The sequence below is a fragment of the Mizuhopecten yessoensis genome, unplaced genomic scaffold (assembly GCF_002113885.1).
Source record: "Mizuhopecten yessoensis strain PY_sf001 unplaced genomic scaffold, ASM211388v2 scaffold3229, whole genome shotgun sequence".
NCBI classification, from domain to species: domain Eukaryota; kingdom Metazoa; phylum Mollusca; class Bivalvia; order Pectinida; family Pectinidae; genus Mizuhopecten; species Mizuhopecten yessoensis.
In genome coordinates, this window is record NW_018404940.1 from 505,869 (window position 1) to 530,699 (window position 24,831).

The following is a 24,831-nucleotide window of genomic DNA, read 5'->3' on the forward strand; positions in this document are numbered from 1 at the left end:
AGACGCCTCCCTCATCTTCACCCTCAATATCTTAGAGTTGTGTTTCAACAGATTCAGACGCCTTCCTCATCTTCACCCTCAATATCTTAGTGTTGTGTTTTTTGACAATAGACGGTGTTCCCATTACACTAAATAAACACTTCTTGCCTGTCTCCCGGATGTGTAAGTGTTCTACTTACCATTTGACATAAGTTTATTAACACGGTGGCTCAGTCGCTTCTTGTCTTCAGAGACACGATCTAGCAATTCCTCCAGGCGCAGCAGGTCACCATTCTTTATGGCAAGTTGTGCCTTGGTATCATTGAAGTCCTTGGTAATTCGTTGGGCCTCCTATAAATCAATCACCATGGTTACTAATATTCAAAAACTAATGAAGCTAAAGCAACAGTTGTGTATAACATGCTGTGTAACTGACACTGAGTCGTGAGTTAAGCACTGGCTTGTTCATGTACACAGGTGGTTTCTGAACAGGGCTCACAGTGGATTTTGTAAAAGTATTGCAGTTTAATCTTGTATTCAAAATAAAAATTAAAAATAGTCAGTTGCCTTTTCTCTCTTTTCATTTCAAAGTCTTGTTCTTATATTTGTGTATATATGTTTTTTTCTTTCTAACAAAATCCCTGAATCTGAATTATGATCTTTAACATTGTACCTTCATTAATGTAAATAATCTTAAAGTGTTTTGTATTTATGTTTTGCTAATGAAAAATAATGTCTAAAAAATATCTAGACACCATGACATAAAATTCCGATTAGTTCTAATTACACTTCCAGTCACAAGCTTTGAACACTGTGATGATTTCTATGGCTAGGCACACTGTTTATTACATTAGGTTAGATACCTTGTGAAAATCAATATTTCTGAAATATATATGCTTGTTTAAAATCAGAGTTAGAAGAATGCCCTGACACTTTTTACATGCTATTCTTTATTATTTGACATGTGTCTACTTACTGCCTTGTACTGAGCCAAGTTCAGGTCTAGGTCTTCTAGTTCATGTCTCGACTTTTCTAGTTCATCCTGCCAAAGGAAATCAAAAGACGTTATGTTTCACATTTAAAACCAAACCACTTGGAGTTAGATTGGTTAGGTTACAAAAGAATAAAGTTTTTGATATTTCGATTATTGACCAAAAATATGTTGTATACTGGAAAATGTTGGCAGCCCGGTCAAATCTTTGCCCTTCACTGGTAAAATCCCAGTGTTATCACAGTATTTCATCCTTCACAGATACTAATCGACTGATGTACTTCCTCACGATAAACTTATTCTCATTACAGGGAAGCAAAAACAAAAAGTGAAAAACTGTGGCAGACATTTCAAAGTCCTCTCAAACAATTTAGTATCAATACCCAGTGAAAATGATGTCATGGATTGAGGAAATAACATGACATGATAGTGACTGGTAGGTTTAATGGATTTTGTTTCCTATAAATAGATTTGGCTATAAACACAAAATATCAGCCCTGTGATATTAAACAATTATACTGCACATAAGTCTTTTCCAAATGACCGAATTAAATTTGTACTAATACAATGTACCTTATTTAGACACTGTATTTAATCTATAACTATTGACCGCAACAATAAAAGTTTATACATTCATTTTTTCACTGCACATTCTCTTACCTTTGCCTCGCCCATTTCACGATCTGCTGTTTTGACAACATCCTCTTTGTCTACTTGAAGACGTTTGGCCATCAGGTCAACATCCTTGAGGTCATACTCCAATTCTCGGTTACGTGATTCCAGTTCGCGGTTTTTCAGTTGGAATTTAGACAGTTGTGAGTCACAGTTGTCACGCTCATTGTTGCTGTCTTGTAGCTTCCTCTCCATCTCCCTCGTCTTCTGCTGGAGGAAGTCAATCTGACAACAGAAATAGACCTCTAATGATTCTGAATGAGGTAAGCAATATGAAATATATGACCTTTACACAGTCAAGGTGCTTACATATGAGATACTATGCATATGTATAGGTGAGAGACTACCTGTAAGCTCAGGTGAGAAATTACCTGCATGTACAAAGAAGAAGAATCTGTATGACAGGCTACATGTATGTTCAGGTGATTGATTACCTGTATGTTGAGGTAAGGGTTAAGGTTATTACTTATATGTAGATATAGAAGATATCAAATGTAAATTAAGGTATAAATAAAAGATATGTATGTTGAGGTGAATTATTACCTGTATGCTGAGGTAAGGCTTATTACTTGTATGTAGAGGTAAAAGATATCACCTGTGCGTCCAGGTGTGATATATACCTGTATGTTGAGGTGAATTATTACCTGTATGCTGAGATAAGGGTTATTACTTGTATGCAGAGGTAAAAGATATAACCTGTGAGTCCAGGTGTGATATATACCTGTATGTTGAGGTGAGAGATCATCCTCTCATTGGCGCGGTTCCTGGCCTCCAGGGCCACCACGTCCGAGGGTCGGCCTCCGTCTAACATTTTGGTGAGGCGCTCTATCTCATCGTCACGACCTTCAACCTACAAATCACAAAACAAGGAATATATATAAGAAAGCACTTTTCTGATGATCTTCACCAATCCCTGTGTTATAAAAATCGAAAATACATGTTCTATTTGGATAATACTTTGTATGACATGAAACAACTCCTGAAATAGTCCAAGGAGTTAGGGGGTTAAGGTCAACTCAGGCACAGTGGAATTGTGTGTGTCCAGCATCTACAGAGATGTGATACAGAATCCTAGTCATCTGTATCTATAGTCATCTCCTGAACACCAATGTTAATATCTTCTAATTATTAGATATTCAAATACAAGTATTTAACTCATTCACCCCTGAAATTTCATAATGAGCTATTCCAACCTTTGAATTGGAAGAGTTCAAATGTGTCTTCAGGGGTGGACGAGTTAAACATCAACATTATTTACATATACACTCTATTTATTTGCCATCATTGATTTTTGTGTAATATATTGATGGGAGACAGCGTTAATAAACAGAAATATCTTGTGCCTCATCCTATAGGTTCAAGTAAATAGAATACATTGAACCAATCAGCTACTAGCTTTTTGTACCCTATCAGTCAACAGTATGTCTATGACAGAACCAGGACCAGGTCCAGGGACACTAACTTGTACTTTGTCAATTCTTTGAAAATGTGTGGTATGCAAATGAAGATTTGGACGTGTGCAAGGGTGTATTACACTGTAAATCTGCCATACACCTGTATGTTAGACCAGGATTGACTCAGAATTCATAATACTTCAATCTCAAGAGGAAGGTCTACAAAGATGTTCATGTACTGGTGCGTCACCGGGGTTCTGGATTCTTTACGAGTGTGCTAATGACCAGCAGTAAGAGTCCTATAAATGACTTGAGGGTGTCCTAGCTACATTTATACAATCACCCAGTGTCATAGTAATATTTGTGCAATTTTGCTTCAGGAATATTTCGATCAGACTTTCACATCACTGTTATACTATTCAATACAGTTTGAAATAATTACTATCACAATTGTAACAAATGCGAAGTTAAACTTCAAATATCTTTTTCTTGATTATAATGAATAAAAACATCCGTAAAACACAGGCATGAAATCTAAGCATCCATACATACTAGGAAACTTCAGCCCAGTTAAATATTCTTAATTCATCAGTAAAATCTATACCCATCAAGAGTTAATTTCGCCCTTCAAATGTAGTAATTCATATCTTGTTTGCGAAAACATTTCCCCATATACAGTCCACAAAAGTACTAGTGAACATTGATAACTAGCAGTAGAAATTTTAAACGTTCTTCTGGTGTTTTTTGCCCAATCACTTTCAAAGTTTACCTAGTAAGTATTGAGTTGACACATGTGCCAGTGTACACAAACTGTGTATTATGTGGTGTTAAACTTATAACATTTAAAGGTACACAATTAGTGTGTAAAACGATAGCTTAAAAAAGTTATTATGTTGAAAACTAATAAGTTTCCTTTCTAGCTTAAATTGCAGTGACGATCGAACAATCGTTTTGTTGTAAAACGACACACCTATGTAACTCATACATGAACTGTATGGTAAACAAAATCATTTCCTCTCCTACAGTAGACCACATTAATATAGAATATGTATACCCCTTCAACTGCCTCGAGGGAGTCTATTGTGGGTTTAAGGGGATAATTCAAAGGTAAAACTTGAAACTTATCCTTATAAATGTATCGGCATGTTTCATGAAATAGTGTCGAGTTGAACCACTACAAGTTTGTAACAAAGTGTCAAATGATGTTTGTGTATTGATTTTTGAGTCATATAACTAGATAGCCATAGGAAATGTAGTTAGTTCCATCAGTCCTACAATGAGTACCTGGGGGTTTTCTGGCTCAGTAGCCATATTGTGAAACATAACTGATAAAATATGTATGGTTTCGAAATCATTCTGACAACTGCATAAAGAAGACAATGGCCTATTGTACAGGCAGCCTTCTCTTCTATACAGTAAACAGCACAGGGCTAAATCAGCCAGGTGGAAAACCAGTGTTAAATACCAGGGTACCCCCACACACACGCACAAAGTATATGGATACAAAATCAAGTGCTAACAGTAATGCTTAATGGCATTTCTATGATCAATCATAAAATGTAATTTTAAGTAGATTTGTTGTCAGTTGAATTCAAATATAAAACCAGCATGTTATGTTCATCAAAACGTCATGCTTCAGTATATATTTCCAGTTAGTTGCCTGGAATATGTCATCATGAAGATAAATATTAACACTATGAACCCCTGACATAATTCTATTAAGACTATTTCATGGCCATGAACCCATGACATGAACAAATCTATAATGACGTCACGAAGACAATATCGCTGCTATGCATCTCTGTCATGACACAATCTAAGCACTTCTACAACATATTTTCTTTCTTAACATAAACCTTCCATATCAATCAAAAATTGCTTTTTGAATATTTTTTGTTTAAACGATATCCAAATGAAATGATATTACCTGAGGTGCTCCATGGAGACGTTCACTTTTCAGGCCAGCATATACAACCTAGGTGTACTTTAGGTACGTATACTAATCAGTATAAAGTATAATGTACAGAGAGTGGGGAAAGGCCGGATCCTAGAGTCCCCGGACGTGCCTGGACAAGGTGGGACATGCCTTATATATATTCCACACACCCAATACAGTCCCTGGAGCTTTAAAACTAACTCAGCTGAATACGCGGCAGTTTTATCATGCACCCTATATACCTGTGTTATACCTGGTCTGGAACTTTAAAGGGACTCAGGCTTGATCAAGCACCATTTTTATCGAATCTCTTTACCGACTCATTGTGGAGAACTTTAATAAATTAATGAAGCAGTCTGTATGTCACACACTGGCATTGGAATTTGTGGCAGGTCTTACCTGATAACTCCCCAATCAACAGGTAAAGAGATTATAGCACAAGTAAACGTGTACACAGGACTGTGGCTAATAGACAAACTGATCAACTTAACCTGTAAGTTCACCCAAACCTGGTACCAGCATATTTTCTCCTATAAATCTTACTGACCCATTATACAACTAAATTATTGCATTGGGGACCATTTTGTCAGAAGTGAAAAATGACAACCTTGCACTACAGAAATGTATTGAATTCCTTAAAATTTGTAACTTTTTTTTCAGCTGGGTAATCCTTAAACGCTTGTCAGCAGTTTTATTTGCTGTCTGAACTTGTGCTTTGTAGCCTTTTTTTAATACAGCTTCCCTTCCATCATCTGCCCTAACGACTTCTTATTTCTGAGAGTCAATGTCAGTGAAACACATGTCTGGATAAAAATGGCAGTTGAGACACTTTAATATAATATTAGGTAACAATGTTTGATGATACTAGGGACAGTAAACATGGACTGAAACCATCGTCTCCAAACACCTGTAGCCTTAGTAATGACTCTACACACCATCTACCAATACTGGTACAGGACAGGAATGTCTTAGCAATACAGTTACATTCAAATTTATGCATTCTGATTATATGAATAACACATTCAGATACTTCCACAAACTGGCCTCATTTGAATTCTAAATAAAATCTGTTCCTAGCCTGTTTATTGACAACTACATAGGTGAGGGGATCATGCCCTGTTTGTAGAGTAGCTCAGTACATTTACTGATGTAATTTGTAGGCTACCATCATATTGGCCTTAAAATGTTCATGATTACGGTATATGTATAAACATTCATCAGAAAGGTCATACATACACATAACTAAAAGTGTGGCATATTTTCTACTCAAGTCTCAACAAAGATGCCAAATCTTCTACAAAACACTGCATGCATGAGATAGTATTTGTTGCTATAATGGTCATCAAAGTTTTCCAAAAAAGGTTTCTATGATGATGATTTTTTTCCTCAAAATTTCATCCCATGGTCCGTTTCCCCAAACACTTGATAAACCCCTGAAACCCTCCTCGTAAAGTGTAATTCCTATTTATCAAACCCTATGAGAAAGACTATACCCATAATTCAAACCCTATCAGAAACTACTTCTCCCAAGTTACGACCATCTCTTGTAAAATGTGTAGGTTTATTACCACCAGTAATACAGAGTAACAGATCATTCAAGTCTGATTGCAATGTACATTAGCTGAACACAGTTAAGGTTGGAACACTCATTGTTAAATCATTCAATATTTCTAGGCTGGGTATGGTTTACAATAGCATGACTGTATTCAGTACATGTACAATGCACATTCAATAAATCTGACTAAACTTTAAACATTGCACCTAACAATGGACAGTGGATTCCCTGACCAGAAGTATGTCTGACGCAGCGTCACTATACGTACTAAAACTAGACTTAGGTCTTCTCTCCGAGCTATACTAGGACTTTGAGGTGCTGTATACATAATTCTTGTTTAAATTCCAGTTTATGACCGTCTCTCCGAAATATAGGAATTCCTAAGAGTGGATAATGTTTTTGTGGGCATATATGTTGGACAAATATTTAAACTCTAAAGTCATAAACAAGACTTATCGAGGAGAAATAAAAGCCCAGTTAGATATTGAAAGTGGGGTCATATTATTTAAACATGGTGTACACTGTTCGGAAACAAGATATCCACTATTATACATGTATGTCTCATGACTACGGACTGAATGTTTTATTGTAGAAATAATGTCTTCTTGAGAAAGTTGCTACAATTGGTACAAGTTTAGTTGTCACTTGTGGTATAAAGTGATTATACAAAAGTTGTACTAGATAGGTCAAGACCTCCCAGACAACCAAAACTAACCTACATTTTGTACTTTTAAAATAGCAAATTTTTAATCATTTTTATTTAGACTAATGTTGAACAGGAGAAGAAAATCTATGAGCAATAACAAGTTCAGTGTATACATAGTTGAAGTTCAATTATGAAATCTTGCAAAGCAGATTCATTATTTAATAGCGAGACAAATAGTTTTTTACAAGTATCCTTTCAAAGAATTAACAATAAATATATTGACCACATTGATGGTATATATACAATTCTGAACTTCAAATCAAGGATACAATTGACACTTCTACTGCAGCTGCTTTCCACAGTCACTTACAAAATGACAAACAAAGATGGCTTACTTATAAGCTGTATGATAAGCAGAACGATTTTGACTTTCTGACCATGAACTTTCAGTTTCTTGATAGTAACAACCCTGCTTCCCCTACCTATGGTGTTAACATGTTCCTTTTGATTTGGTATTCAAAATTTGGTATTCTGCACCGAATATCAGGACTTCTGTGAGAGATGTTGACTGCTGGCGGACAAACTGACATCGCAGGGTTTCCAAAGATGCAAGTTGATGTAGACTATGTAACCAGATTTCATGGTCGCCATCCTGATCTCATTGGGTAATATGCTATTTCATTGTGTGATATGAAGGTCACTGTTTTATATTAGTGTGCCCTGTGGTTTTGTTGTCCCTATACCCAACTTCTCAATGTGAGGATGTGACATTACTTGACCTATATTTACATGCATGGTGTGTGTGTCGTCAACGAAGCAGAAGACGTTTACCCTTCCAAAACATCTGGACTTTTTCTCCTTGTACTTTTTCAAAGTCTACATGTAAATTTTTCCTTTGTTCATATTAGACCATAGTTTTATCTATTTTGAGTTTGATTCATTATTTTGGTTATACTTTGGTGTTCTCTTGTCATTTTTTGGATAACCCTTTATGACATAGCTATTTTTTCAGTGTAATAACACCATCAAATCAATTGTTACATCGACAAGGGTGTAACAACAATAAAATGTTTGATCACTTCAAGGGAAAATGTGAAGATTTAATTTAATTCAGTTTGGAAGCAAACAAATCTTTATAATGGGGGACTTTAGACCGTCTACTGGCCATAAGTAAGTACAAAGATCAACAGTCCTTTTAGCTTTAGTTAGTGTCAGTGGTGCTATACCTATGACAGTCTCTGTCACACTGTTTAACATTAGACATTTAAGTGGGGTACTTTACTACACACAGTACAATAACTACAATGTACACATACCACTAAATCAGGTATTGTTTAACCTGTCATCAATTAACAAACAGTATGGGTTAATACATCAACCAGGTGTATCTAAAACAATGAACTATACAGGTACAGTATCTCGTTAGTAGATACCAATTAGCCAGTCTTGGTCAAGACACCTCACCTATCATTTATGGACACATAATACATAAGAAAATTCAACTGCCATAACTGATTATAATTAAGATTCTATTTACAACATTTTATACCATATTTACATCAATCCAGAAATTTTACAGTTTAAGCAATATTTGGAGCCTTGATTTAGTTTTTAGTTTCGAAAATGTGCTGTTATGAAAATATTACTAATACATGTACAAGAAATGCTTCCATCGGGGGATTTCAATATTGACTTATTCTCAGAAAATACTACTATATATAATATATCGCCTCTTCATTTCATTCTGATATTGGAAATGATGACTCATCAACCAAAATTCTTATCTACAGATTGAACATAAGGTAATCTAAATGTTGTAAAGATAACTTAATGCCATATAAACTACTGGTAATCGGAATGCCTTTCTTATTCAAAACTTTTCTATATTACCAAACTTTGAGGAGATATAATGACATGGTTTTGGGATCTATCCAAGACTTTGGCTGGAGCACACAGACATTTAATCTGTTATCGAGTCAAAATTACTGTCAATAATTCTCACTTAATAATTGAAAATAAACAACCCATTAAACCTCCAACATTCAGTCATCAATTCAAACCTAAATTACATGACATTTTCCAGTCATATTAAATTACGGTATTGTTGACAGCTTCTTACAAGTCATTCATGTTACCTCAGGCATATAATTTCAGTCAGTAAAATTGTTCAGGTTTATTAAATATCATCTGCACCCCAGAACTGAAGATCTGATTATTATTTCAAGGAGTCTTTTCTATTCTACTGCTGGATAATGTCAATGTGAACATTAAAATCATATTTCAGTATGCTTGATCTATGATGGATCAAAGCTCAACCCACTAATGGTACAGCTAGGTGCCCTTAAGTCAGCATTACCTGTCAATGTAAGGTGTCGACAATAATTGTGCTTATATATATAGTATTGATGGTTACATTCTACACACGTCCACCATAACACATCATGGTCTTACTACAGCCAGTCACATTAGATAGCCATTAATTGTCCATGCTTTTTTTAATAACTCTTACCGATAATATAGAAAAAATGAATTAAAGACGAAAAGTGGCATTTCTGTAGCAAAGAAATACTTACATACATATATGTACCTAACCGTCTCAAAATTGAAAATTCAAAACTGCATGACTTATTTATTTTTTTCACAATAATTTGCAAAGAACACTTCTCAAAATCAAAAAGTGTACACGTAAAAAACAGTACATTATATAGAAATGAACAGTATAGATAGAATGTATCTTGATAGAGTGTGTGAAAGATGTCCATACAGTACGTTGTATTTTACTAGACATTTATATGTCTCCCTAGTAAAATACTAACCACTTTCTATCGTCTCAACTGGGGTAAGAATTTCTCAAAAAAACTCATTCAGTAGAACGTCAAACTTATAAACCATAAGTCTCAGGTTAAATCGCGAGAGGAGGCAGTATATCTCTTACCAGAGATAGAAATACAGTGGATCTTTATGCTGACAATAGAAATACAATTTACCTTATCAGACATAGAAATACATGTACGGTTAATAACTAATTCCACTGTTCATCAAACTAGTAACGACTTGGACCGACTATGATTTACCGATTTCGAGGCAGAGGGGAGGGGTTAACTATTCGACAGATGGAGACCTTGTGACAAGACACCTGCACTATTCATTAACAATTAATTCACCAGCTAATTGATCCTGAACAGGATTGCTCAACTTAAGGCTGCAGGTATACAATCACAGGATCAATAATACTACAATGGTATACACACACTGTTGTTGGGCGACATGTACAAATTATGTTATATTCAGACATCAGTAAGTACTGAGACTTGGGATCCACTATCTAGGTACAAGTGTTAAGTGTCCTTTGAGGATACCTATCCGTGTGGCACCTATTATACCAGCCTTAATCAAGGCTTGGTGAGTACCGACCACTCACCCGTTTGTTTACAGTCTCACCTGTGACAGGTGTAAACCTATTGTCTAATGAGCTTTAACACAATATTTCTATACTTACCAATATAGAAAGATGGTCAGGTTTCAATGTCCAAAAGCACAACCTCAACTCCAAATGACCAAAATGATAGAAGGTGGCGGCGAGTTTACAATCCTGTCCCCTAGCAGATTACAGAGGCAGTAGGGAATGTGTGTTCCCGCTCTAGGCACATTTTACTATATTTACTACAAGAGAAGCATGTTGTAGCATGCCTCATTCAGTATTATCAGCCAGCCATGGGGCCCAAATGGGGAACTAATCAATAGTTCTATTCAGTAAAATCTCAGGTAAAAATCTAATTAGTGTCAATACAAAATACCTCCATTGTGACTAACATTTATATAATAGTCTTTTTTTATAGAAGTTCTCTATATTGCTTTGTTTTTAATAAATGAAATGAAATTTAGATTAAACATATCATCACGACATGCCTCAACTGGCCTCAAATGATAGCGTTATTGAACTGTATTGAGTGATTGCCTTTCCGGAGATGTAAAAGGAATATGTATGTATGTGTACATAATAGGCCCAAACAACTTGAGATAGCTGAAGCTAGGTAAAAGTTTACAGCAGAAAGGAAATCTATTTAAACACCTTGGATATAAAATTTGTCATCAGATCAGCTTTTACGTCAACAGGTTTTATCACAGAAACATAACATCCAACATTATGGTTAGCAAATATTTTACTTGGACATTTAATAGCTAGCTCTCAATTTATTTAGAGGCCTAAGGTTATAAATATTTACATCAGTAGAACTAAAATATCGTAATTCAAAATCATAACTTTCTTTTGTGACATGAAAACATTTTTTATATCTTACATTAACAGAAGAGATTTTTATAGGAAAAAACTGCAAACAGACTAAAACTTCAACATTTGTGGAACTAAAACTGACATACACTTATTGTCTGTGTTACTAAAACTGAAAATGCACTAAAACTTTTATATCAGTGGAATTAAAACTAAAAACACACCAAAACATTTATACAAGTGAAATAAAAACTAAAACTAAACTTTATCTTATATATATCAGTAAGTTAATAATTAAATACACTAAAAATGTATTGTATCAGCATTAATGAAACTGTGACCACATTAAAACTTTTAATAGAAATAAAACTAAAAATACACCAAAAAATTAATATGATTGGAATCTGAGAAATTAAAACTGACAACACTAAAACATTTATGTCAACATCACTGAAAACACTAAAACTTTTATTTCAACTTCACAGAAAACTGAAAACACAAAAATTTAAAAAGATGGGACTGAAACTAACAACATGCTAAGATTTAATATCAGTGGAACTGAAAATAGAGTTAAACGACTTAAAACTTTTTACTTATGGAAATGAAATTAAGAACAGCCACTTTAGCCCTGGACAAAGTGATACACATCCTGACTGATGGACTGATCTTATGGGGTGAGGACAATACCCCGAAAGCAAATAGGGCGTGATGAGATTTTAAGTGATTTTATTTTGTATCTATCAGATCATATCTCCCTGGATACTGATGATGGGTTTTTATTCTGAGACCCGTTTAGGAAAGGTATAGTTTTATACCCTTTACAATGGTGTAAGTTATGTTAATTGTATTTAAAATTTGACATGAAAGTGGTGGCCGATTGAACCACTTTGAAACAAAAAGGGCAATATATTTTCAACTGTTTCAATTCAAATGTACATGTATACACATGACTTGCATAATACTGAACCAAATGTTTTAGAGACCACTCTAGGCAAAGGAATTTGATACTTTTTAAGATGATATCATGAAAAGGTTCCTTAGACTCATGTACAGGATGATATAGTTAAAATCAATAACATTTTAAAAACACGAACACATATCAACTGTCTCTTTACACTTACATGAAAATACTGCAGACACATAAATAAAACAAAAATAAACACAACAATTTGTCTTAAAAACACAACATGCAAGCTTGTCGAATATTTTTGTTGTATTCAATGAATGCTTCTGACCGACAGGATTTATGACTGACACGTCCCTTTGGCATGCCCCTTAAACTAAACACTAATACCAACACATTTAAGGAGTTAAACCTATTATACACTAAGTCACGGTCAACATTGTAGTAATAGGGCTGTAATAACATATTACACCTTCTGATTACATTTCTAGTCCCCACTGGTACCCTGTACCCTAACAAAATTACAAAAGGTACATTTTGAATGTTCAGTCCCTATGTCCAACATGGTACCCTTCCAACCTGACCAATGTGTATGTTCCCCCCTATAATCTACCAGACATAGTCATCAAGCCACATTTTACCTCTTTTGGGTGCCTTCTTCAACCCCTCCCCTACATGTATCCCCAGCCCTTTGACACTACTTAATTTATAGGACAGGTCTGCCGACTCTACTTCAACCAACCCCTTGATTACCCCTCTTCCCTGTCCCTACCCCTTCGGTTACCCCTCTTCCCTGTCCCTACCCCTTTGGTTACCAGTCTTCACTGTCCCTACCCCTTTTGTTACCCCACTTTCCTGTCCCTACTGGTACCCCTTTGGTTACCCCTCTTCCCTGTCCCTACCAATTTGGTTACCCCTCTTTACTGTCCCTACCCCTTTGGTTACCCCTCTTCCCTGTCACTACCTCTTTGATACAATATACCCCTTACATGTACTCCCCTCCCCTATGACACTATTTAGTGTGTCCACCCTGCCCCTTACATATACTCCCCTCCCTTATGACACCATTTACTGTATCCACCTTGCCCCTTACATGTACTCCCCTCCAGTATGACACCATTTAATGTGTCCACCCTGCCCCTTACATATACCCTCCTCCCCTACGACACCATTTACTGTGTCCACCCGGACCCTTACATATACTCCCCCCCACTATGACACCATTTACTGTGTCCATACTGGTACCCCTTTGGTTACCCCTCTTCCCTGTCACTACCTCTTTGATACAATATTCCCCTTACATGTACCCCCCTCCCCTATGACACCATTTACTGTATTCACCCTGCCCCTTACATGTACTCCCCTCCCCTATCCCCTCCCCTATGACACCATTTACTGGATCCACCCTGCCCCCTTTGGTTACCCCTCTTCCCTGTCACTACCTCTTTGATACAATATACCCCTTACATGTCCTCCCCTCCCCTATGACACCATTTACTGCGTCCACCCTGCCCCTTACATATTCTCTCCTCCCCTACGACACCATTTACTGAGTCCACCCTGCCCCTTACATATACTCCTCTCCCCTATGACACCATTTACTGTGTCCATCCTTCCCCTTACATGTACTCCCCTCCCCTATGACATTATTTACTGTGTCCACCCTGACCCTTACATGTACTCCCGTCCCCTATGACACCATTTCCTGTGTCCACCCTGACCCTTACATGTACTCCCCCCCCCTATGACACCATTTACTGTGTCCATCCTTCCCCTTACATGTACTCCCCTCCCCTATGACATTATTTACTGTGTCCACCCTGCCCCTTACATATCCTCCCCTCCCCTACGACACCATTTACTGTGTCCACGCTGACCCTTACATGTACTCCCCTCCCCTATGACCCTATTTAGTGTGTCCACCCTGCCCCTTACATATCCTCCCCTCCCTTATGACACCATTTACTGTGTCCACCCGGCCCCTTACATATACTCCCCTCCCCTATGTGTCCCTACCAATTTGGTTACCCCTCTTTGCTGTCCCTACCCCTTTGGTTACCCCTCTTCCCTGTCACTACCTCTTTGATACAATATACCCCTTACATGTACTCCCCTCCCCTATGACCCTATTTAGTGTGTCCACCCTGCCCCTTACATATCCTCCCCTCCCCTACGACACCATTTACTCTGTCCACCCTGACCCTTACATGTACTCCCGTCCCCTATGACACCATTTCCTGTGTCCACCCTGACCCTTACATGTACTCCCGTCCCCTATGACACCCACCCTGCCCCTTACATATACTCCCCTCCCCTACGACCCCATTTACTGTGTCCACCCTGACCCTTACATGGACTCCCCGCCCCTATGACACCCTTTACTGTGTCCACCCTGCCCCTTACATATCCTCCCCTCCCCTACGACACCATTTACTGTGTCCACGCTGACCCTTACATGTACTCCCCTCCCCTATGACACTATTTAGTGTGTCCAGCCTGCCCCTTACATATACTCCCCTCCCCTACGACACCATTTTCTGTGTCCACCCTGCCCCTTACATGTACCCCCCTCCCCTATGACACTATTTAGTGTGTCCACCCTGCCCCTTACATATACCCCCCTCCCCTATTCTCCTCCCCTACGACACCATTTACTGTGTCCACACTAACCCTTACATATACTCTACTCCCCTATGACACCATTTACTGTGTCCTTCCAGCCCCTTACATGTACTCCCCTCCCCTATGACATTATTTACTGTGTCCACCCTGACCCTTACATGTACTCCGCTCCCCTATGACACCATTTACTGTGTCCATGCTGCCCCTTACATGTACTCCCCTCCCCTCTGACACCATTTACTGTGTCCACCCTGCCCCCTTTGGTTACCCCTCTTCCCTGTCACTACCTCTTTGATACAATATACCCCTTACATGTACTCCCCTCCCCTATGACCCTATTTAGTGTGTCCACCCTGCCCCTTACATATCCTCCCCTCCCCTACGACACCATTTACTCTGTCCACCCTGACCCTTACATATACTCCCCTCCCCTACGACCCCATTTACTGTGTCCACCCTAACCCTTACATATACTCTCCTCCCCTACGGCACCATTTACTGTGTCCACCCTGACCCTTTACTGTGTCCTCCCTGACCCTTACATATACTCCCCTCCCTTATGACACCATTTACTGTGTCCACCCGGCCCCTTACATATACTCCCCTCCCCTACGACACCATTTACTCTGTCCACCCTGCCCCTTACATATACTCCTCTCCCCTATGACACCATTTACTGTGTCCACTTACATATACTCCCCTCCAGTATGACACCATTTACTGTTTCCACCCTGCCCCTTACATATACTCTCCTCACCTACGACACCATTTACTGTGTCCACCCTGACCCTTTACTGTGTCCTCCCTGACCCTTACATATACTCCCCTCCCCTACGACCCCATTTACTGTGTCCACCCTGACCCTTCCATGTACTCCCCTCCCCTATGACACCATTTTCTGTGTCCCCCCTGCCCCTTACATATACTCCCCTCCCCTATGACACCATTTTCTGTGTCCACCCTGCCCCTTACATGTACTCCCCTCCACTATGACACCATTTACTGTGTCCTTCCTGCCCCTTACATGTACTCCCCTCCCCTATGACACCATTTACTGTGTCCACCCTGACCCTTACATATACTCCCCTCCCTTATGACACCATTTACTGTGTCCACCCTGCCCCTTACATATACTCCCCTCCCCTATGTCACCATTTTCTGTGTCCACCCTGCCCCTTACATGTACTACCCTCCACTATGACACCATTTACTGTGTCCTTCCAGCCCCTTACATGTACTCCCCTCCCCTATGACACCATTTACTGTGCCCACACTGCCCCTTACATGTACTTCACTCCCCTCCCCTATGACACCATTTACTGTGTCCTTCCTGCCCCTTACATATACTCCCCTCCCCTATGACACCATTTACTGTGTCCACCCTGCCCCTTACATGTACTTCGCTCCCCTCCCCTATGACACCATTTACTGTGTCCCCCCTGCCCCTTACATGTCCTTCACCCCCCTCCCCTATGACACCATTTACTGTGTCCCCCCTGCCCCTTACATGTCCTTCACCCCCCTCCCCTATGACACCATTTACTGTGTCCCCCCTGCCCCTTACATGTCCTTCACCCCCCTCCCCTATGACACCATTTACTGTGTCCTCCCTGCCCCTTACATGTCCTTCACTCCCCTCCCCTATGACACCATTTACTGTGCCCACACTGCCCCTTACATGTACTTCACTCCCCTCCCCGATGACACCATTTACTGTGTCCTTCCTGCCCCTTACATATACTCTCCTCCTCTATGACACCATTTACTGTGTCCGCCCTGCCCCTTACATGTACTTCACTCCCCTCCCCTATGACACCATTTACTATGCCCACCCTGCCCCTTACATGTACTCCCCTCCCCCCTGACACCATTTACTGTGTCCACCTTGCCCCTTTCATGTACTCCCCTCCCCTATGACACCATTTACTGTGTCCACCCTGTCCCTTACATGTACTCCCCTCCCCTATGACATTATTTACTGTGTCCACCCTGACCCTTACATGTACTCCCCTCCACTATGACATTATTTACTGTGTCCACCCTGCCCCTTACATATACTCCCCTCCCCTACGACACCATTTACTGTGTCCCCCCTGCCCCTTACATGTCCCCCCCTCCCCTATGACACCATTTACTGTGTTCACCCTGCCCCTTACATGTACTCCCCTCCCCCCTGACACCATTTACTGTGTCCACCTTGCCCCTTACATGTAGTCCCCTCCCCTATGACACCATTTACTGTGTCCCCCCTGCCCCTTACATGTCCCCCCCTCCCCTATGACACCATTTACTGTGTCCACCCTGGCCCTTACATGTACTCCCCTCCCCTATGACACCATTTACTGTGTTCGCCCTGCCCCTTAAATGTACTCCCCTCCCCTATGACACTATTAACTGTGTCCACCCTGCCCCTTACATGTACTCCCCTCCCCTATGACACCATTTACTGTGTCCACCCTGCCCCTTACATATACTTCCCTCCCCTATGACACCGTTTACTGTGTCCACCCTGCCCCTTACATGTACTCCCCTCCCCTATAACACTATTAACTGTGTCCACCCTGACCCTTACATGTACTCCCGTCCCCTATGACACCATTTACTGTGTCCACCCTGACCCTTACATGTATTCCCCTCCCCTATGACACCATTTACTGTGTCCATGCTGCCCCTTACATATACTCCCCTCCCCTATGCCAGTATTTACTGTGTCCACCCTGCCCCTTTCATGTATTCCCCTCCCCTATGACACTATTTACTGTGATTGATTAGTCAAGCACACCACTGTGACCTCCTATATCAATACACATGTAAGCATTAATCAGACAATCTGCTAACTTGGCAACTATCATTGACTGGGGTTCGCGGCGGGAATTCATGCAATGTTATACACAGTACAGTGTACATAATCATTTGATATCAACTGTATATAGGTTTTACATAAATTTAAGTAGCTAGGCACTCAAATCATTTCACTGGGGTATTTTTCAATCTAATGATGGACAATTCAGCCGGGTTTACATTCTTTCATTTATACTAATACATTAAACCAATCAAGGTTTTACAGGACTTTAAACAATTGTAAGTACTAAATCATGTTTCAGATTGTGTAACAGAAAGAGAGTAACATGCTTCCACCTAGGATCCAACTAGAGACCCCCATCTTCCCAGTCTGCCACACTACTGAGTAAATTAAAGAGAAATTCCCTCTAGCGTAAAGATAGAAGGCAACCATGATCACATGTACAATTAATACCTATCACACTACGTCCTATGACTTGAGCTTTAGCTGTGCTTCGCTAGTCATTCACTTTGTTATTGAAGAAATTAGATCCTTATTTGGGAAAAGAAAATATACCAATTTCGCTACATTCTTGCAAGATTTTTCGTCTGTATTGAATTCAGCATCAGCAGGACATTGGTGTCACAACTCAAACGTTTGAACCGTATCCGATGCAAACGTCTATGTGATCTAGATTGATGAAGCAAGTCAAAAATGAAAGTAGATGATTTCAGTAAAATATTCATCCCAAAACCCTTTCACTGACCATTACATGTCATAAAAGTCATTCGGAAATGGAAATGGTAGGTTTTTTTTATTAAATTTCCATCACCTTACAAGTTAGCAACATATATATTGATAAGTTTATTTTATTTTAGTCCAGTTGACAAGACTTGCTAGTGTCAGCAGGCACTATAGGTCGCTATATAATGGATAAGTTACTGAGCTACATTGAAGTTGCTATTAAAAGTAGTGATATTATATTTATAACAACTCTGGTTGTAACCTTATTAAAATAACCCTACCTTAGTTTTCAAATTTCCTTCAAATTTGCCATTACATGTATGTCAAGTCTAGATAAATACGATTCAGACGAAATTAAATTGATCATGCAGTGAGATTTCATCAAAAGAATCAAGGACAGTTCAAACTCAATGAAACTTATCTTATCTTATCTAAACCCCCTCCTTATCAATATATAACATTTTATGTAGGAACTTGAACATGTAAAGTATGTGTTTGTGGCAATATATAGTTCAAGAAGCAAGATGACTCTATAATCATCAGAGGTTCACAAAATAGTTGTGTGTGCAGGTCACGACAGGATACAACACATATCATGCTACTGTCACATTTCCAACACATTATTTGAATTTCATCTTTTTTTCCCATAAAAATAAAATCAATAATTTACTCCTGACGTCAACATTCAGTTTACCCTGGTTTTTATATGTAAATACATGGAATTTGAATGGGACTTCGTAAATACATAAAATTTAACCATGCATAATTAATTTGACTTTTCATTATTTAATTCCTCATCATGTCTAGATATTAGCTGTCAAATCCTTTAAAGAGTAAATCAACACCTGAACATGTTGGCTCATAACCACTAGTTATATATACATGTAATTTAGTTTATTTTTCTTTAGTTTTGACTTGTATGCCTTTGTTGTTGGGCAGGATATTAAAGCATCATAACTGGTACTCTATATTTTATATTATTCATTTCTTAATGTTATAAATCGATGCAAGTTGTTATGATTTAATTGTTTCATATTATAAGAAACAGATTTACATTCATCCATTAATATCTTACCGAAGTAGAGAACAATCAATGGTCAATTATAACTAACAATAAACCAAAAGCAAAAAACTAAAATTTGTACCTAGGATAATAGTGATTAATTAAAAGCCTCTGATCTTTTTCCAAGGACAAACTATTAATTATAAATGTCTGTAAAAGAAGAATTGTTCTTAATTGTATTTGCCCCAAAGGATTTAAATTGTCAATATTTTATTTCTATTTAATTAGATAACAGCAGTAGGTTACAGTTCCAGAATGTAAAGGCTAGTCTAACAAATAACAATGATTGCTCTTCAGTTTCTTAACGATGTTCAGTTTAGGTATTTGTTTCATTTCTTTAAAAATGCTGAAAATAGAAAATAAAACATGCATAATGACCTAATTAACTTAAAGTAGAACGGGATCAGTTTGGATCGGTTCAACGTATCTGACGATCAATGTAAATGAATGTCAAATAAATTGCTGCAGTACATATTCACATAATGTCATTGAAATTGGGGCTCTAAATTACTACATACTGCTCAGAAAAAAGTTGTTAGATTTAATCCATATTTGCTAAAAAGGTTTTTTAGCAACTAATGCTGAAAGGATGTTAAGCCTAGTGTGAGCACAATTAATATAAAGGAAATTCACCCTTGCATGAAGCAGAGTCATTTAAGTTCTTTGGGGATTCATCGCTTTATCCGACACACACAGTACAGACTAAATGCTTAACTTCTTTTGGATTGATTCATTCAACAGGTTTAGTTAAAAAAAGACTTTGAATACAACGCAAACTATGTTACATTAGTACCTTTTGGTATGTACATTTTTTTGTACATCATAAAAGGTCAATAGGCGTCACGCTTGATTTGTTTACATCTCTAATGATCAGTATACAAGAGTAAGCAAGAATAACAAGTCATCACAGATGATACAAATACCCTCACACTTCGAAGTCATAAGAAATGCCAAGTTTTTGACAACAGATGGGTCAAAAAGTGAACATATCTGTAAAGTGTACAATGATCAGAAAACAAATGAAGACTGTAGAGCAATTTCTATCATTCTCTATTTATAGTAACAGTGACCTAGTTTTTCACTGCATCAGGTCGAAATGTGAACTCATGCAAGAGGTGATGTTTGTTTACATGAGTGTGAAATTTTGTGATGATAGGAAAATAAATGAAGTCTGCAGAGACAAATATAATATATAATTCTATTTATACTAATAGTGACCTAGTTTTAAACTCAGAGGTTGAAAGGTGAAAAGAGATGATTTTCGTTAACATATGTTTGAAGTTTCATGATCATGACAATCAGAAAAGAAATGAAGTCTAACACTACATTGAACATGTATGTAACTACATACATACAAACAAACAAACGTACAGGCAGATCCCTATGATTTTCCCCTCAAATTTTGATACCATTTGATTTGGAAAGAAAAGTACCAGTATACAGATAATTTGAAAATTTCAAAGGTTACAGGAGTTACCGCCAACTGAACGATCAACCCTAATAAATATGACGGTTATATTTACCTTAACAATTTTGATTGCTGTCCATCCCAACCACCTACTGGTCAAATAACATGACCCTAGGCCTTACTTATGACTTTTATAGAGATGTAAATGAAATGTCAATTTTCATTGGATGAAAGGCTATGAATGACAAAATCGGATAAACAGTAAAAGGTCACTTGAGCATTTGTGTTTGAAAACTACCACAAAATGTATCGCAATACAAAAGCATATACAATCATGCTATAACAATATCATACTTGCCAACTCTCACTATTTAGGTGGGAGACTTCCGATTTTGGACCCTTAAATTGAGCATTTTCTACCTGTGAATTTCTTCAACTATTCCTATTTTTTAAGATCTGATGATTTCATTTGAAAGAACAGCTTAAAAGACACCATTTGAAAGTGTTATTTTCCCCCTAGCTTGTACATGCATACATTAAATTAAAGCTTATAATTCTAAGCACGCGGAATCTCCCCTATGGAAATTTCAAAAAGTTGGCAAGGATGCAGTATATTGGGTAGAACAAACCTGTATTGTGACACCTCTCATTACTATGATGCATCAGAGAGATATGCTTGAATCTTACTATTCTACATATTATTTTAAAAGTTAAAAAGGAAATTCTAATTCATCTTTTTGACTGGTTTGGTACATTATGTAATTTAAACAAATAATATTACCAAATAGTGGAACAAACTCTTATTTTCAACGGGTTACCATTTCTGTCAAGTACCAATCATCAATTGGAAGCCATTCAGGAATTTCAATATAAGTTTTAATTTGATATCACATGATCAGTCAAAGATCACACTTGCAGTATGATTAAAATAACCAAAACAGTATCCAAAACAAAAACAGTCATGTGTAATATTTCTGTTTGTTACGACTTCACAAAAACATTTTAAATCAGCGAATTTATTTACAAACTGTACAAAGGAAATGTAACATGTTCCATTACCATCATAATAAAGCGGACAATATTTCATGATAATGTTACGGTTTGCATACATCTGTCATCAAATCAACAAATAATATTTAATTGAATTAATTAGTATGGAAGCAGAAAAATGCATAGCATTTGGAAATATACTAGAAGAGTTACCTCCCCTGAAATGTAAATTCCCATCTAAATTATAGTGTTTCTAGTTCCCTAGCTACACCTACCAACCCTATTTTTTGACAACCTACTTAGAAGTTTTTGAGCAAATTTAGATGAGCACTATTAAAGATTCTTGTTCTGTGTAACTTATATATAATTTTAAGATACCAGGTATATCCCTATCTGCTTATCTTATTTATTTATTTTTGGAATGGGATAGAAACATTATTATACTTGTCCATGATTTTGGTCGTAATACATGAGTGACACAGTTAGCTGTGCCTAGGCCATATCCCGGACCAACCCACATCCACCCAGCATGCACCACATCTGTTTAACTTCAGGTTCAACAATTTTCAGAAAAATCACACCTCAATCATCGAACAATGAATGAAACAGTGGCATGGGAGTCTCAGGCTTAAACAGTGTAGGATATGGAAATGGTAACCTCTAACAATATTGTTAAGGCCTTGACTAAAAGTAGATTCATGTAAAAGTTTGAGCATCATTACAGAAAATAATGCCATTGTATGTCTCCCCTGTAAATATTGGGAGAATGTTTCTATGACCTTACCTGCTGTCTGAAGTTCTTCAGTTTCCTGTCAATCACCTCCTTTTCGTCTCTGAAGATGGAGAGTTGTCGCTCAAGTTCTAATATCCGTGTATCTGCCACCTGGAGAAGATCGGCTACATAGGGATCATCAGTGGGCAATGTGAGTGGCCTACTGGGGCCATCAAACTCGGGAACAGCTGTGTCAATCTCCATACGCTGTCTCCTAAAGGGAATGTTCTTCTTTTTACCTCCTACAGCACAAAAAGTACAGTGACAGCCAGCATTACACAGTTGTATAACACATATATTCAAATAACAAATAATTGAAGTCATATCAATATCAATTAGCCATATACAAGTACAATGTACATTGGAATGTATTAAATTTAACTCAGATTTCTGCTAGTTACAACCTGTTGGCCCCTTCTAACCTGTTAACTTGTAAATTGATCTAGAAATAAAGGTGATGGTGGTCTCATATCACCCTGTACACTTTCTGTAGTTGATGCAGGTGCAGTAAAATTTCATAGTGACATATACAGCCTCAACAAGATTTTGCACTGATTTGACGTTTAATCTAGAGGTGAAGGTCATGGCAACCTAATTGCAGTGCAATGCACATCTGATGATGATGCAGCTTCTCTTCAATTTTCAAAATATATTTAGTGCTTTAAAAAATACAGCATCAATGAGTCTAGACCTACCCTCATTCCAATGGGAGACATGGCTGTAAACAAACAGTTGTTGGATCAGACTGAACAAAACATATGTTAACCCTGAATACCTCCAGTATAATCAAACGCAAGACAAAATGATAAAGCCTCTTCTGAAATCACTTCTAAATGAAGTAGAGTTATCTCCCTTAGCTTCTTTTGACCTATTTGAATCAATTAAATAATAGCATACAGAATAAAAAAAAACTTTCTTTGTGATTCAATTTAACAGATAGATGGAGTAAAAAGGCACAGCCACTAGAGCGTGTGGTGAACAGGCACTGCAGGTGGGTGAACAGATAGCTTTAAGGAACTAACACTGTAACAGGCAAGTAGCTTAGGGGCAAATAGGAGCGGGGCTAAACAGCTTCCGAAAACATGCATCAGAGCTTGATTGCAAATATTAAACAGAATTAAAACAAAAATAGAGATAATTTTCAAGACAATGACAAAATGCTCGTATATGTACCACAAAAACAAAATAATTTGATAAAAGTATTGGAGGTCAATCATGAAAAAAATGCTTTACAAATATCAATTCATTTTTGTGCAGTAGCTTTTGCAAAATTGAGCCAAAACAAATCTGAAGAATGTAATCCAAATTCTTATATATATTCAACATCATTTTTGTTGAATTTCCAAAAATTTATGCAAATATCGGGCAAACAATGTTGTCTCCAACCATCATTGCATCCTCAACAATGCCATCTTGATGTCTTGTCTATTGGCTTATTTGAGACATCACAATTTATGTTATGACCTCATGTCTGACCGACCGTCTAGTGTCTCAATTCTGACATTGACACAGTTAGTGATACATATTACACAAGGTTACACAAAGTTATGACAGTTTGTGTATTCACTACAGTACATAACAGGCCAGGGTCATAATGTGATCCAATATAAAATAATACTGAACAGTAAATATATATATAGGGCAAAAGAAATTACACAAAAGAAATTAAAATCTAGATCATGAACTCAAATAATTCTAAAAATGGAGAATTTCTCTCCAGCATATATATCTAATTTTCCGACAGATGACTGTTACCTGGTGTTTGTACAACAGCATGGAAGTTTTTCTCCTGTAGGTGGAGGATACGCTCAGACTTGGCCTTTGACTCCTTCTCTAGCTGACGGACCTTGTGAACGTACTGGTTACTGAGAAACTTGAGGTCAGCATTCTCATGCTCTAGTTTGCGTAGCGAGGCCTTCAGTTCTACAAATGAAAACAAATAAAATCTCTTTAAAATTCCCACCATTAACATCAGCTGGAAATGTATTAACTGAAAAAATAGGGCCTTTCAAGATCAACAGGCATTTTGAAGTGTAATCAGTTAAAAATGTCCTCTTTTCCTTCAATTTGGTGATTTTTTTTTCAAATTCAGTACAACAGATATATTTATCCCTGTTATGCTAAAATGTATGTGAATAGATG

At 37.7% G+C, this 24,831-nt stretch overlaps 1 protein-coding gene across 3 annotated transcripts in view; it reads right to left on the bottom strand.

The window, feature by feature from the left end:
- Positions 1 to 24,831, bottom strand: part of LOC110447124 (centrosomal protein of 135 kDa-like) — a 41,398-nt gene that overhangs the window by 13,461 nt on the left and 3,106 nt on the right. Inside the window, exons 3-8 of one of the 3 annotated variants that reach the window (XM_021492590.1) lie at positions 24,445 to 24,612; positions 22,702 to 22,931; positions 2,364 to 2,492; positions 1,631 to 1,867; positions 956 to 1,021; positions 180 to 330 (exon numbers count right to left, since the gene is read on the bottom strand). In XM_021492590.1, coding sequence (XP_021348265.1) covers positions 180 to 330; positions 956 to 1,021; positions 1,631 to 1,867; positions 2,364 to 2,492; positions 22,702 to 22,931; positions 24,445 to 24,612 — 981 coding nt within the window. Of the gene's footprint in view, positions 1 to 179; positions 331 to 955; positions 1,022 to 1,630; positions 1,868 to 2,363; positions 2,493 to 4,963; positions 5,158 to 10,672; positions 10,830 to 22,701; positions 22,932 to 24,444; positions 24,613 to 24,831 lie in introns of those variants that run through there. The other 2 variants (XM_021492591.1, XM_021492592.1) reach the window with 2 other exon arrangements.